General features: G+C 39.1%; 1 protein-coding gene across 1 annotated transcript; it reads right to left on the minus strand.

Annotated features, from left to right (window-relative positions):
• Window positions 1-112: 112 nt before the first annotated feature.
• On the minus strand, window positions 113-14,431 carry hyal4 (hyaluronidase 4). The gene is made up of 4 exons (XM_006782283.3): window positions 14,310-14,431; window positions 6,257-7,246; window positions 2,753-2,842; window positions 113-2,199 (listed from the first exon to the last, which is right to left on the minus strand). The coding sequence occupies exons 2-4, from the start codon at window positions 7,211-7,213 to the stop codon at window positions 1,699-1,701; spliced, it is 1,548 nt and encodes a 515-aa protein (XP_006782346.2). The 5' UTR covers window positions 7,214-7,246; window positions 14,310-14,431; the 3' UTR covers window positions 113-1,698.
• Window positions 14,432-14,759: the final 328 nt, after the last annotated feature.

The raw sequence follows: 14,759 nt of genomic DNA on the forward strand, positions 1-14,759 counted from the left end.
ATTTAATAAAGAATACAGTGACTACAGGAAATTTACAATTGCTACACAAAGTCTGAAGTAAAAGCCTAAAAACATTAACCTAAAGGCAGGCTTGAGCCGTCCATGTGACGCGCTTCATTGTTACTTAATGTTAAATACTAAAATTTATTGGTTACCCCTTCTACCCCTGTTTTCTTCTGTCTCTTTGACTACATAAGCAACATAGGCTGCCTTTTCATCAGCTATTTAAACTGCAACAAACTGCCAACTTCTCCAAAGGTAATGTTTCAGGTTAGTGTCATTACAAATACTCAATACTGTTTGTTCAATCTGAATGTAAAGCAAACTTTAGGGGATTGATTTTATTTAGAAAAAGTAACAAGACTGAATTTTATTATCTAATGACTTTAAACTGTTTTTGTTAGGAACAAGGATACTGAATTAGAAGATTTTCTTACATTGTGTTATGATTGGTAAAATCAATAAATTCCTAATACATTAATGAAAGTTAGACCATCCACAGTTTTATTACTGAACAAACAGTATTTGCTGATGGAGGCTGGTTCTAAAATGACAAATGGTGAATAGATATGACAACTTTGCTTTGTCAACTTTGGCATCGTAGTTATAAGTATGCTTTATACTTGGAATTATCCAGAGAAAAGCACATTGGGACACACTGAGAGAGAGAGAGACTGAATAAAGAGTTTCAAGAGAACCTGAGGTATCAAAAAACTGGTAAACTTTGGTAAAAAGGTGAAATTAAAGGACCTCAGTTTCCAGAGGCTGTGTCTGTCAGATATAGTTTGTGCCATCTCCTGCATCCAGTTGAGTGCTTCCTTGCACTTTCAGTTGTACATTCAGAGACAGTAGCCGTTTACCAGTCACACTGAGATGAAGTAGAATCAAATACAAAATCCAGAGATCAATAATATAAAAAGTCTTTCTGTTCTTTAGGGTAACAAACCCAACAGAATGTATTCTGAAGTTAAAAGCAGCTATATGCTGCATCCTAACAGGCTCCAAAACGGTTTGTGACATTTCCTGGAAAAACTACAAGTAATAAGTAACAATACAAAAATATAAATTTGTACATATACCGCAAAGTATAGTAACAGTTCATTCAAGGTTTTGGAAATAAAGGATGTCTTTAAAAATGCATCAAGTCTTTGTAATTGTGCTCCTATATATGGATGTGCAGTATTGTATTTTGAGCAGCCTTTGGTTTTTGTGGACAAAGCAAAACGGAGGATCATCATGCGACAAGCCAGCTCTGCCTTTTTTCATGAACCATAAGGCATTTCACATGATTTCTCTGCAATATAAGTTACAGTGAATAAATTCAAGCATGTATATTGGCTGTGCAATTCCATTTTTCCTTCTGTTTCAATGGGTACACTGCTGATTTAGGCCACAAATAATGTCTAACAGGCAATCATTTTCTGATTGGGTAAAGTGTTTTCATGAGACATGTTTTCTGCATGTATTGTATTTCAGGTGGTATTTTGCAACTGTTTATAGCACATTTATCAAACAGCACCAGCGAGACGTTCCTATTACTGCAATTAGCTTTATGGTGCATAAAGTCAAGTTTATGTCAGTATCCTTGGATAAAATAAAAAAATAATTTTGAATTTGAACATTATATTTACTGCAGCGTTGACATGTCACATCTACCCGCAGCTAAATTGAAACTAACTTTCTCTTTTGAAGCCATCTTCAAACATATATCTTTACTAATAATACATTCAACAGGAGCAACAAAGTTAAGTGATGGTTGACGCAAGTTGGCGGTGCTGCACTCTCTCCTGCCTCCTGCTGTTCATCCTGTTCATCCTCCCACTCTGTCCTCTTCTTGTCATGATCTTCGTACTCCTCCTCTTCCTCCCATGGCCCTTTATCTTCTCTTACTTTGTTGATGCTGTCGCAGTTCTCACCATTGTGGCCCTCATAGCAGTGGCAGCGAAACCTCTCCATTAGTAGCTGCTGTTCATGCGGTGAATGCCAGCCATTCACAGTAAAGTCCCCATCCTCAGAGGGATGGATACGGTAACTGTCAGCACTCAGGTGGAGGTAATGCCGGGCGTGGGGGTCCCGGCGGACGCAGCGGCCATTACTCTGGCACAGGAATTCACTGCAGATTTCTGCTGCCCGTGTCACATTGGTGATGTACAGACCCAAACGGTGGCTTAGGAAGGACTTGACGTGGGTGCAGTTATGCTGTGGAAACAAGGTGAAATTCGTAATAGCTTATATGATACTACAGCCAAAATTTTGAGTTTAGTGGCTTCACATCAAGTTCTGCTTTAAACCCAATGATGAACCAGACTCACTATAACAAAGATACGCCAGTGCCTAAATATAACCTTAAAATGAAAATGTATAGGTTGGAATGGAGTGGCATCCTCACAGATTCTGATTCCTCATGGATGATGAAAGAAACTTTCAATTTCAGCAGAGGTTGAAATAATTATTTCCCCCTCTGTAAAGCAACTTGAAGAGACTGTTATTGTCAACTGGCTGGAACAATATAAATAAAACGGAACTAAAATGAACTGAATTCCTAAAGATGTGTTAGGAGTTCAGCTTTATGTATAACATCTCTGCACATTAAAAATATTAATCACAAATGTCAGAAGAGCATATGCATGCACAGTCTCCTCTTGTGATTTTGTTAGACGTTCATAAATAAATCTCCATATGCACCAGCATATATGATGAATACATACTATAAATAGTTTTACTTTGTTAATGTAGGGCAAAGACCACCTACCCTGGATGAGGTCAAATTTAAATCTCCCCAGATGACAAATCCTGCAGCTCCCAGTGCAGCACTCTCCCCTATGGTGTGGATCAAATCGTCCTACAGGAAAAATACAGGTAAACCTGTATCACATCACATCACATCACATCACACATGTCTGTCACCATCACTAACACGCCACCATTTAAGGCAGGGATCTCAAATTATTGATGGCTAAGTGATGATGAAGTAGCTGAAGAAAAGGAAAAAAAATAAAAGAACAATAAAATAACACAAATGTCAACATATTTGAACACTGAATTTTTAATACTGCGTGGACCACACTGCATTCATCAGTGTTACAGTGAGAAATTGGTTATGTTGTGCAAAGCTCCACAAGATCATACTTCAAAGAAATTCTTTAAATATCCTTCTTCTTTTCAAAGACATTAGCTGTTAACCTGCCGAATCAACAGATCATCCTCAAACATTTGGTTTTCCCTGAACCTCCACTAGATGGCAGTAGGGAGCAGACTCAGAGTATAGCCTGACTGTTTAAGCACATCGTTACTGAAAATGATGTTTACTGCATACAAAAATTAATAATTAAATTATTTAAGATGCTTGCAAGCCAGACACTTTATTTGTTTCCAGATTTCAGGCTCAAGCCCTCTACCGAGGCCTACAACTTTATCCAACCAACAGAGGGCTGATGTCCCTGCTTTACAATAAAATGTTAAACTTGACACATACCTCAAAATGTTACGGGAAGAAGACTTAGACTTAGGCCTCTATACTCACAACTTGACATCATTATGTGCCCGCCACTGTTAATCCAGTTCAAAGTGGTGCATGGAGCCCACTTCTCAATATCCAGATTATCTTCTATCTATCCTGAAATCACTCCATATTGTGATAGATGACAAACTGCTGAAGCCTCCCTGATCCATGTCTGTGGCTCTATATTTTTCTACCACTAGTAAAATCCTGCTTTTTTTCTATTCAAACGTTTTAGAGAGAGTTTGGAACAGGACTGCACAGGTGCCAGTACTGTTATATATACAGTATGAGGAGCCTTAAGTCAATGTGGAGGCTGAAACATATTTTCCTTTGCGGCTACCGCTTCTGTACTTTTTATCCCTTCCAACCTTTATCCTCTGACTCATTCTGACTTAACTAAGGTTTTGCTTATGTGTACCAACCACCTTTTGCATACATCCTAAACTGCAGTTCAAATAGGAAAGAATATGTTCTACTTAGAGGTTTCAATTCACATTTATTCATAAGACTGAAAATCAGAAAATTCAGACATTGCCTAAAGTTCTTGTTGTATGGTTTTGGAATTTTAAAAACCAAAAAGGCTATTACATTTTAAATTATCTTTTGAAAATGCATGTTGTATTTAATTAATCCACAAATTTTTTGAATGGATTTTTTGATCAGAAGGAAGGAAACAGCACAATTATCTTTTATTGTCTAAGGAATACAGTGGTTTTGATGTCATACATTTAAGATATATAGTGTGAGTGGCCAAGAAAAGGAAGGTACTGAATTCAAATTCTGATGTTATGTCATACTCCGCTGAGCTTATTGAATTTGAGCATGAACCTCCTTTAATTTCTCAGGAATTTTGCAGACGTTTGTGATGAAACTTAGCACACATATTGTGTGGGTATCCAAAAAGAAGAACTCATTGAGTATCATCATGTTTAACTGACTTTGTTCAGAATTGAACCAGCAGTTAAACATGGTTCGGGCATCTGACAAGGATGCCCCCTGGGTGCTTCCTGGATGAGGTGTTCTGGGCATGTCCCACTGGGAGGAGGCCCCGGGGCAGACCCAGGACACGCTGGAGAGATCATATCTCTCGGCTGGCCTGGGAACGCCTCGGTGTTCCCCCGGATAAGCTGGAGGAGGTGGCTGGGGAGAGGGAGGTCTGGGCTTCTCTGCTTGGGCTGCTGCCCCCGCAACCCGGGCCCGGATAAGTGGAAGAAAATGGATGGATGGATGGATGTTCAGAATTGTCATTTATGTTTAAAATAATTTTACAGTCCAATAAATCTGGCAAGATTTGAATGACTCTCCCATAGAAGTTAATCATGAATGAGGAATTGCATTACCAGTAAAATTCAGAAGACGAATGAAAGAACAACAACAAAAAAATGCTATTGGTTCTATTTTCTCTTAATTTGCTCAAGATAACATGAAGCAGGGCCGACCTACCACCCCTAAGCTGCCACAGGGTGAGAGATGGGATTCATCCCGGACAGGTCGCCAGTTTGCAACAAGACTAATGTAGAGACACAGACAACAATTAATTAGGCTATCAACCTAACCCCACTAACTGCATGTCTTTAAACTGTGGCAGGAAGCTGGAGTACCCAGAGAGAACCCACACAAGTATGGGTAGAACATGTAAGCTCACACAGAAAGGCTCTAGCCAGAAGGACTAAAACCCAGAACCTTCTTCCTGTGAAACAACAGTGCTAACCACTGTGCTGTTGTTTTATGGTATGTCATAGTGCTTTAAATAACAATTTAAAAATCAATTTAAAAAAAATGTAAATGAAATATTTAAAAAAAAAAAAAATTGTAGGTTGGGTTTGTTTTGTTTTTGTTTTGTTTTTAGGTCTGCTTCAAAATTCAGATAAAACCGAGGCTATTGTACTCAGCCCTGAAAATCTTTGTGTCTATGTATGGCATGGTACGGCTGGCATTACCTTCTCCACAGTAATGGAGTGGTTTTTGACCGTGATATCTCCTTCAATGCACATAAAACTACTCTATAATTAGAAACATGTCTCATTGTGATGCTGAAAAACAAATTCTTGCATTTATTACTTATAGGCTGGACTACCGCAGTTGATTATTATCATATTTTCCTAAATGCTCTCTGAAAAGCCTTCAGTTGATCCAGAAAACTGCATTAAGAGTAGTGGCAGCAACTATTTGAAAGAGCATATTTCACCACATACTACTATATCTGTCCAATGGAGCATGTTGCTCTAGTCATACTTGTGGTTCTTAGGGTAGATCCTTCAGCTTCCAGGCCTTTCTTCTGTGCTGTGTAAATAAAACTGAACTGAATTGACTTGAATTGGATCAGGTAACCCTGAACCTTCCCTTAATTATGCTGCAACAGGCATAGGCTGCGGGTGATGAGGTGGTCATTTCGCCCTCTCTGTGTTTATACACGTCTCTTTACTTAATTATTAGTTACTATAATCTCTGTATCTCTTCCACAGTGCGTCTTTTGTCTCACTTCCCCTCACCTCAACTGAAGGTTTCATTTTGATAAAAGGGATTTTTCCTTCCCACTGTCAGCAAGAGCTTGCTCATGGGGGTCATCTGATTATTGGGGTATTATCTCACACTGTAAAGGAACCGTTGTTGTGATTTTGTGCCATAAAAATAAAATTGAATTAAAAGTATCCCTGTGAAAGGAAAATGAACTACTTTGTTGCGTAATGGAAATTTTATCCAGAACACACAGTAGAAAAAAATATGTAATATTTTGGTAAACTTTGTTCTTACTGTAGTGAGAAAGTTGAGGGCCTCATCTCGGTAGCCCAGCCTCAGGTACACATAGGTGGGAAGGTCATACTCCTTTGAGGTCAGTGAGGCGACTCGGAGCGACTCTCTGATCCTGTGCTGGGTGAAGTGCAGGTTGCTGATGCTGTTGCTGTGATGCTTCCTGATTGTGACAGAGGGATAGAGGGCCATGCTGCTGTTCCATAGCCACACCAGCTCATCATTCCTCAGCCTCTCCAGCAGGGGGCAGAAGCCTGTATAGTTCTGATCATGCAGGTTGTAATTGTGGCAATCAGGGTAGAGGTAAAAACCCCAGAGGGCACTGGGCCGGAGCTGTCTCCCCAGCTGGATGGTTTTTAGCATAAACATCTTGGCACTTTTCTCAAACCTCCGCCGTGCCAGTTCCTCCACTTGTGCTGCAGTCACGTTGATGTATGCTTTCTTGGTTAGCTCCTTTGATTTGCGTCTATAGATGTCCTTTTTGTGCCAATTACGACTCCACTGAGGTCGCCAGAACTCCCAGTCGATAACAGCCAGGCCACGAAAGTCCTCTGCAGGTATGAAGTAGTTGATGTCCTGGTAGGCTTTGAACAGGTGTCGGTCCAGGCTGCAGTTTTGAGGTAGGCCACCAAAGACGGCTTTGCCATGTGGGGTGTAGTGAGGGTAGTAGCCCAGCCGGTTGGCATAGAAAATTGTGACGTTCTGGCCTGTCCAATCAGCACGTGGGCTTCCCTGGATGTGGAATAGGTGGTTAACGTTGGTGGTTATGTTGTACCTAAAGGTGCACAAGTCCAGTGGAGCATTCCAGGCAGCAATGAAAGGTTTTCGGCCAATCACAGGCAGTTTGGCAGGTTTCTGACCAAAAGCTGAATGAAATAGCAAAATCAGCCAGGAACAGGTGAGCGCAACAGGTACAGCATGGTGGGAGGAGGATTCCCCAAGTACTGGCACAACAGGCATTCTGGGATTCAGAAGGTGCAGCTGTCAGTCATCCTGACAAAGGGAAAAGTGACAGGGAAAAAAACAAACAAATGAAAAACAAAAGTCAGACATTTTTTTCATCTGTAAGACATTTTTTTTCAAATTATTATTTATCTATTGTTTCACCTTTGTAACCTGCATGAAAATTGTTGTATCATCTGTCTAATGAAAGTTACAATAGCAAAATAGTAAAGGTAAGGATGGCTACAAAACAAAGCAACACAGAGCAGGATAGTAAGATTTTCTCTGAGGATTTTTCATATATTTCACGTGGCACCACTTTGGGTCCTGACCTCAGAGTTAAGAGACTCTGTTTTCACATATAATGCAGCATTTCACAAAACTGACAGAGACTTTTTTTATGTATAAAATGTTGCAGTACATCTGGTAAGCTCTCCTAAATTTAATTTGCCCTGACTGTTTTTTTATTGTTTGGCAATTTTATTGAAGTCACATTTGATGAGCTCAACAGTTCTTCTGAATTAACAATGGTCTGGTTTAACTGTTTATTTCATCTTTCAACACAATAGAGGATCGTCAAAGCTTCAACATCTGACTTTATGAGTGTGCGTGTACATGGAAATTTGCCATGTTCAAGTCTTGAAAATATGTTGCATTTACTCAGTTTTGACATTCTACATTACTTACTCTTGGCCTTTTACTCTTTCCAAAATACATAAATGATTAAAAGGATTTCCATGGTATGAGTCAGAGGTCACATAGACTAAGTCAGTTGACACCTAGGTACGTGGACTTCTGCTAGACAGAGCACGACTTTTCTGTGCACATGTATTCTCCCCTTACCATAACTGAAGCCTCAAGCCGTAATGACAGGTCTTCCTTCCAAATGTCTCGGCAAGTTTCAGTGTTTGCTGCATCCCAACTTTTTCAAGCAAACATCCAGTCACAGAGCAGAGACAACAATCAGATGTCTGAAATCTGGATGTTCAAAAAAATTTCACTTGAATTTCTTTATTAACGAAAATGCAATTTATTTATATGCTATTTATTTATTGATTACCCTTTTAGTCATCTAGTGTGTGAGCAGCTTACTGGCTGAATATTTAGTAAAGTACTAATGGCAGACAAGAGGTGATCTTATTTGCTGAATATGGTTTGAATTTTGAACTAGTTATAATTGTAAAATATTTTATGCTAAAAAATATTTGAAAAGCATTCTGGCTAGAACAGGGGTATCAAAAATCACACGTGGGGCCAACATCGGCCTGGCAAAGGCTCCAATCTGGCCCTTTGAATAGCTTTTGAAAATGTGGAGGAGGGCATATCTTTTGGACTTTTAACTGTTTTTTCATAAAATTTACTGTTTGTCTTGCTGATAAAGACCCTCCCCACAGCCATTCATACTGCAGCAATAAAGTCAAATCAAAGTGGGTTGTATGTGGCCCCCCAATATATGATAACCTTGATCGCCCCAGTCTAGAAGTTTGGATGTTAAATTGTTTACTTTTTCACATAACATTTTGCTTTACAGAATGATATGTGATAAAATAATGGTATGTACATATGACATACGTTTGTTACAGATACTGTTTTGTGACCATTTTGTGAATGCCTGTTATTAAAGCTCAAGGTGAGCATTTCGCATCACCAGCTTATTTACACCATGGCAGCAGTGGTAACTGAGAAGCTTGGCTACAAGGTTAACAGCCACAAGGAGCAGTACCCTCCATGGAGGAGGCTAGAAACCAGGCTCAAGGTAGCAAGGCACGAAGTTATCTAACTAAGTTATCTAAAGGGATGGCTAAAATGTACAAGCAAGTTGCCCATAGTTGAGGTCTTAAAAACGGCCAAGGAAAGACTCACAGCCTTGGCCAGCTACCTGAAGAGGTATACCAGAGAGACAGAAGCCAGGAAAATAAACAAACTGTACTTCATTGAGCCATCCAAGGTGTACTCCCAGTGGCAGAGGAACAATATAACAACCAAGGCTGGAGAAGGAACAGTACTGGATGGGCATCTGGGAGAAGGAGTAACAGAGAGTTTGCATCCTTTCCAAAGTTTCATGTGTTCCTTCCTATGCTGAAAATACAACCTGAGGCTGTAACGAGTCATTTGTAATTAATGTAAATCTTCTATTTTATCTTCTCACTGGTGTTCTTGAGATATAATGATACAGCTTTTTAAATTTTGTTCTCTTATATGGAAAGGTTTTTTTTCTCCCTCACTTTCAGTTTTGCTCAATACACAATATGAGAATCAAATTACTTTTCTTTATTTTTGCAGTCAGTTTCTCTCTGTATTCATTTGACTGCACTTACTGTTAGCAATTTAGTTTTTAAAGTTCACTATACTGTAGAATTACAGTAAATGCATAGATGATTTGATCAGAGGAATGTTAGTGATTATTCTCTTTGTTAGCTTTTGTTTTGAGCAAAAAGGTTGAGCTGATTCAACTCAGTTTTATTTGACTTATATAGCACCAGATCACAACAATTAGCTTAAGGTGCTTTATATTGTAAGGTAAAGACACTACCATATTAAGAAAAAACAGAGACAACTCTGACATCATGTGATCCCTTATGAGCAGTGGAAAGGGAAGAACAGTGGAAATGAAAAAACTCTTCTTCCTTTTAACAGGAAGAAACCTCTGGCAGGACCAGGCTCAGGGAGGGGTGGCTATCTGCCATGACCACCTTATGCTGGTTAATGCACATCAAGACATAGCAGATTTCTTTTCTGGAACCCCTGTCTGTGGATACCATCAAAGATTAGGTCATTGGTTTATGCAGCTCTACAAACATGCATGTTTTAATTCTTATCCATTGTGTAGATCATGACGTGAACAATGGCTACATGCAATTGTTTTCTGCTTTTGTTCAAATGATGACAATCTGCATGATACAACATGCTAATATTAAACCACATCCACTTCAATTTAAATCTTTTTGTGAAACGCCTTCCTAAAACAACTCATATTACCTTTTTTTTTTTTAGTAAAAGTTGTCATGTTAGTCATGTTTAAAAGAGAAAGCTGAAGTTGATTCTTTAGAAAACAGTGAGATAAGAGTCCAAAGATCCTTTGCTTTGCTTTTTGTTTTCCAGGAAAACAGTTTACACATCCTAACTATTGTCACTGTTCATAGACTGTATTTGGAAAAGATGGGCATCGCCACTGTCTTCTGTCAGATTTTGACCAAATTTTGACCATTTTACTTTTTTTGCAGTCGCCGTATTTTTTGTGGTGGGGTTTCTTTTGTTTGTATTGTTTCAGTCTAAGTCCGCCATTGATGGTAAGCTGAACTAAGCTTTCATATTCTCCACTAAGTGGTCCTTATCACAATAAATGATGAAGGAGAAGCCACCGATTAAACATGCTGGAATTTATATTCAAAGTCTGGCTTTATGTCAAAATAAATTATTTATCCAGAGTAGCTCTGAACCACAACCCGGTCTGGCATTGATTAAGATAAGAGTTTGTTTGTGTCTGTGGTTCTTGTGGACTGGCTCCACTCATTCAACAAATATTGTACAAGAAAGTATAAGAATGTCTAATTTTCAGTGATTGTAGGAAAATTTGGGTGAATATGACCTACAGTTGCCAGTGTCTGAAATTTAGGGTTTATGGGAGGAATGTTGACATAAAATGGTATAATTTGCAGTAACTTACTCTTTTGTAAGTTCATATACAGTTTTGGAGGAATAGCAATTATTATTTTTGGTGAGTCATCTAGGTTTTGCTGTACAGCCTCCACAACTCTTGTGACCTCAAAGAAGCAAATTTCACACCAGGTACTTCTCTGTAGTGGACCTCAGAAGTAAATGCTACTCCCTGTGTGAGGCGTTTTTAAAAGAGGACAAAGTTCTGAAAACAGAAATGTGAAGAGAGGGAGACTCATTTCCTGCTTTTGATGCTTGGGAACTGAGCCAAGTTCCCTGTGGGCAGGGCAGAGCAAAGAGTCGAAATAAAAGATATTCTGACATACACCGTCTGTCACATAAATATGTCTCAGCGCCAACTAAACATCGCCAAGTCACATTACTGTTCTTTCAGTCAGATTCAGAAAGCTTTTAACATTGCAGGCTTCATATTCGTTGGTTATGTCTGATTAAGAAGCAGACCTGATTTTAAATCCAACTTCCAAACTAATAAAATGGTCTCAATAAAACAGTTGAATAAAGAAAAAAACAAACATCCTTACTAAATTAACCTACATGTGTATGTAGAAGTAGAATGGGACGCAGATCCTTCAGCTTTCAGGCCCCTCTGCTGTGGGAGCAGTTCCCAGTTGGACTTGAGAGACAGACACCCTCTCTACTTTTAGGATTATGCTTTAAACTTTCCTTTTTTGACAATGCATATAGTTAGGGCTGGATTAGCTGACTCTGAATTCTCCATTAGTTATGTTGCAATAACCCATAGGCCACTTGGGTTAGGATTGGGCACAGGGTTTTCTGCCCTCGCTGCTTACCACTGGCAGCAGATAGCCACCTTTCCCTCAACCCAGTTCTGACAGAAAACTGAGAGAGCTTTTCTTTTGCACTGTCACCAAGTGCTTTTTTATAGGGGGTCATCTGATTGCTGGGGTTAACCTTACAATATATAAAACCTTGAAGCAACTGTTGTTGTGATTTGGCACTATTTGAACTATTTGAACGAATGGAATTTAGTTCACTTAATAGATAAAAGGTCTAGGATGTCAACTGGTTTTAGGTGTAATCAAACAAACCTTTAGGACAAAAGGGTTCAAAGAATACAAATGAAATGACCAAAAAATGAGCGGCATTAACAATTCTGATCAACCATTTATAGAATCTGACAGAAAAGACACGTCCTTCCAACCCAGAACAAGCCTGATGCACAAGACTCAGGCTCATGACGGGAATCGTCTTCTTAAAAGCTATTGAAATATTTGCTACAGTAGCGTCTTGCAGTTTATCATCTTTATGCAGTGTTACATTCGTACTGTGTACAAATGTGAGAGTTGTGTAACAGGTAACAAAGAGCTTTGTTTTAAGTTTGCCCAACTGATTTTGTATTGTATTTTCTCAAACTGAAAGTGGCCTTGCAGCTTGTCTTTGCTATCATCTCTATGAGCACTCAGTAACATGACTCTGCCTCAGAATTTTCCACGAGGCACAAAAAAGCTGGTCCAACCATGTTAACCAGAGGAGCGAAAGAAGCCTTTTAACACATGGTATTGCTGAGCAAATGTGGTCTTGATTCCAGAAAACAAAAGCTGGAAAACAGGAACTACCAAAGTTGAAATCTTTCCACTTTGCAGAGCCCAGAAATCGTTCTGCCGAGACGAAAACGACTGGTGATTTGGAGTTTGGGGCTGGTTTGTCAGATGGAGAAAACACGTGTATTTTCTGTTGGCAGATGTTTTGTGAGATTGTACAGGTATGTTTAACTACATAAGCTGATTAAACCTGCAAATCTCATAGCTCAGTGAAAATATTAATGTGGCTCAACCTACAATGGAAAAAGTGATGAAAGTTTAGCCACAGAAGCCATGAGACTTGGTCAAATTAAAATATGATTAGTCAGTTGGAACTAGGTTAGACTGGATATATCACATCACATCTAATCATATATCATATATCACATCTAACATGAATTAGATGCTCTAGATTTTTAGGGCAGATATAAATCGATTAGGCTGCACAATGACATACAATCAGGATGGTATCTGTGCAACACAATATAAAATTAACTGGATTTTCAGACTTTATATAGAAGTCAACTGTGCATTTGATTTCAGTTATTGTAATGAATTATGTTTGCCATCTCTCCCTCCCCTCACCCCCAACCGGTGGTGATGGATGCCCCCCCCCCCCCCCGAGTCTATGGCTCATTGTAAAGAATTCTGGTTTAGGCCATTTCTGCTTTTGCTTCACTTTCCAGACCTGGAAGCTACTTTCATCTTTTATAAACAGTCTAATGTTAGCTACCGTCCCATCAGGTGTCACCTGGGCCCTGTACTATTAAACCAGCTCAGCATGCCCAGGGTTTCTTTCTGTTATCTGGATTCACTTACTATGACAGCAGCAATCAGGAAAGTGTTCACACAAATGTGATTATCAACTTAAGTGAAACCAGTTTCCCTTGTGTGGTAACATGAAATGTATGGCAAATGCGCGACCAGTCATATTTATGGTTAAGCGCTGCAGAGTGGAAATATTTGAAGAGGTTAGCATAATACTAACTCAAAGCAAGCGCAGCAGTGTAAATGTATTTGACAGGAAAATCACTGCACAACAATTTCTGTTAAAAGCTGCAAGAATGTATCAAATCAAAGCACTTTATGTGCTTTGATCAATAAGACTGGAAAAGAACTGCTGTGTTAAAAACATTTAGCCTGTTTGAGACCAGGAAAGGAAGCTGACAAAAATGCCAACTGTGTAAGCTTCCAGACCTATCAATATCACAATTATATGATTATATTATGAGAGAATTTGAATGGATTATAATCAAATATTCAGTAAATTAATGTTTAAAAGACAATTTTAGTTTTCATTCTTTCAGTTGCATGTCAGAAAGAATAACTATAAAAACAGGAGTTGATAGTAGGTTTAATCTATGCTCAAATTTGAAATAAGATCAGCAATTACAGTATAGGTGTACGGTATAGGTGAGTATCCAGCTGCTTTTAGTAACAACCCTTGAAAACTGTGCTCTCTCTTGTTGTCAGGTATTCTTGCTGTGACACTTTATGAGTCAAAGCATCCTTAAAATGGGATTTTGTTACTGCCTCTGTTACAGCTGATGCACAGCTTGTGCCTGTTGGGTAAAAACTCCACTCAGATGCTTAAGAAATTTGCTGCTGTGCATCTGATTTCTCAATGGGAAAAACTCCTCACTTTGAGGGTTATTTTTTAACATTGAGCCAACATTCCTTGGATGATTGGGCACTCCTATCCTCCTCCTCCCCTTCCTGCATCACCCAGAGCATTCACCAAGGGTGGCTGCTTCCCTCAGGGTTTAAAAATACTTTTATCTTCCTCTTTGTGCAGCAAAACAAAAGGTCCCAGAAAGCCACGATCCTTCAGCCTGATAAAATAAAAGTTTTTAACAGTTATCTGGTGAAAACATGCTAAGGGTGTAAGAGCTCACCTATAGATGCTCGGGTCTCTTCTTCAGGGTTCAAAGCAGGAGTCATGGTGGCTGTATGTGCTGCATGCTTGCATTCATTCCTTCTTGCAGTCTGAAATACAAGCCAGCCATCTGCACTTATATACAGCACAGAGAGGAGACGAGAGGGAGGAGAAAGTGTGACTACCACAACACAGTGATTAGAGAGCAGAGAGGGAAGGAGGGAGGAGGGAAGAGAGGCACAGAAACAAAGGAGAGAGAGTGAGGGTTTAAATTTGTTAGCTTGTAGAGCTCATCAGATGTCTGATCCTCCCTGGAAAAAAAAGTCCATTCATCCACTTCAGTCAGTCTAGAACACACATGTAAACAAAAATGTCATCAACTGTCTGTGAGAAAGTCTGATCAGATCAAATCTCACTTTTTTGCATATGAACTTTACATTCAATTAAAATAAGTTGTCCCTTGCATTTT

This window comes from Neolamprologus brichardi, chromosome 7, assembly GCF_056152115.1.
Source record: "Neolamprologus brichardi isolate AB-2024 chromosome 7, ASM5615211v1, whole genome shotgun sequence".
Lineage (NCBI taxonomy): Eukaryota > Metazoa > Chordata > Actinopteri > Cichliformes > Cichlidae > Neolamprologus > Neolamprologus brichardi.

Bases quoted from the DNA above. Each gene is read 5' to 3' on its own strand.
- hyal4 (XM_006782283.3), bottom strand. From the start codon at position 7,213: ATGCCTGTTGTGCCAGTACTTGGGGAATCCTCCTCCCACCATGCTGTA. The intron at 2,843-6,256 runs GTAAGAACAAAG...TTTTTCCTGTAG, and splicing joins CCCTCAACTTTCTCACTACA to GACGATTTGATCCACACCAT. The intron at 2,200-2,752 runs GTAGGTGGTCTT...TTGTTTCCACAG, and splicing joins TAAATTTGACCTCATCCAGG to CATAACTGCACCCACGTCAA.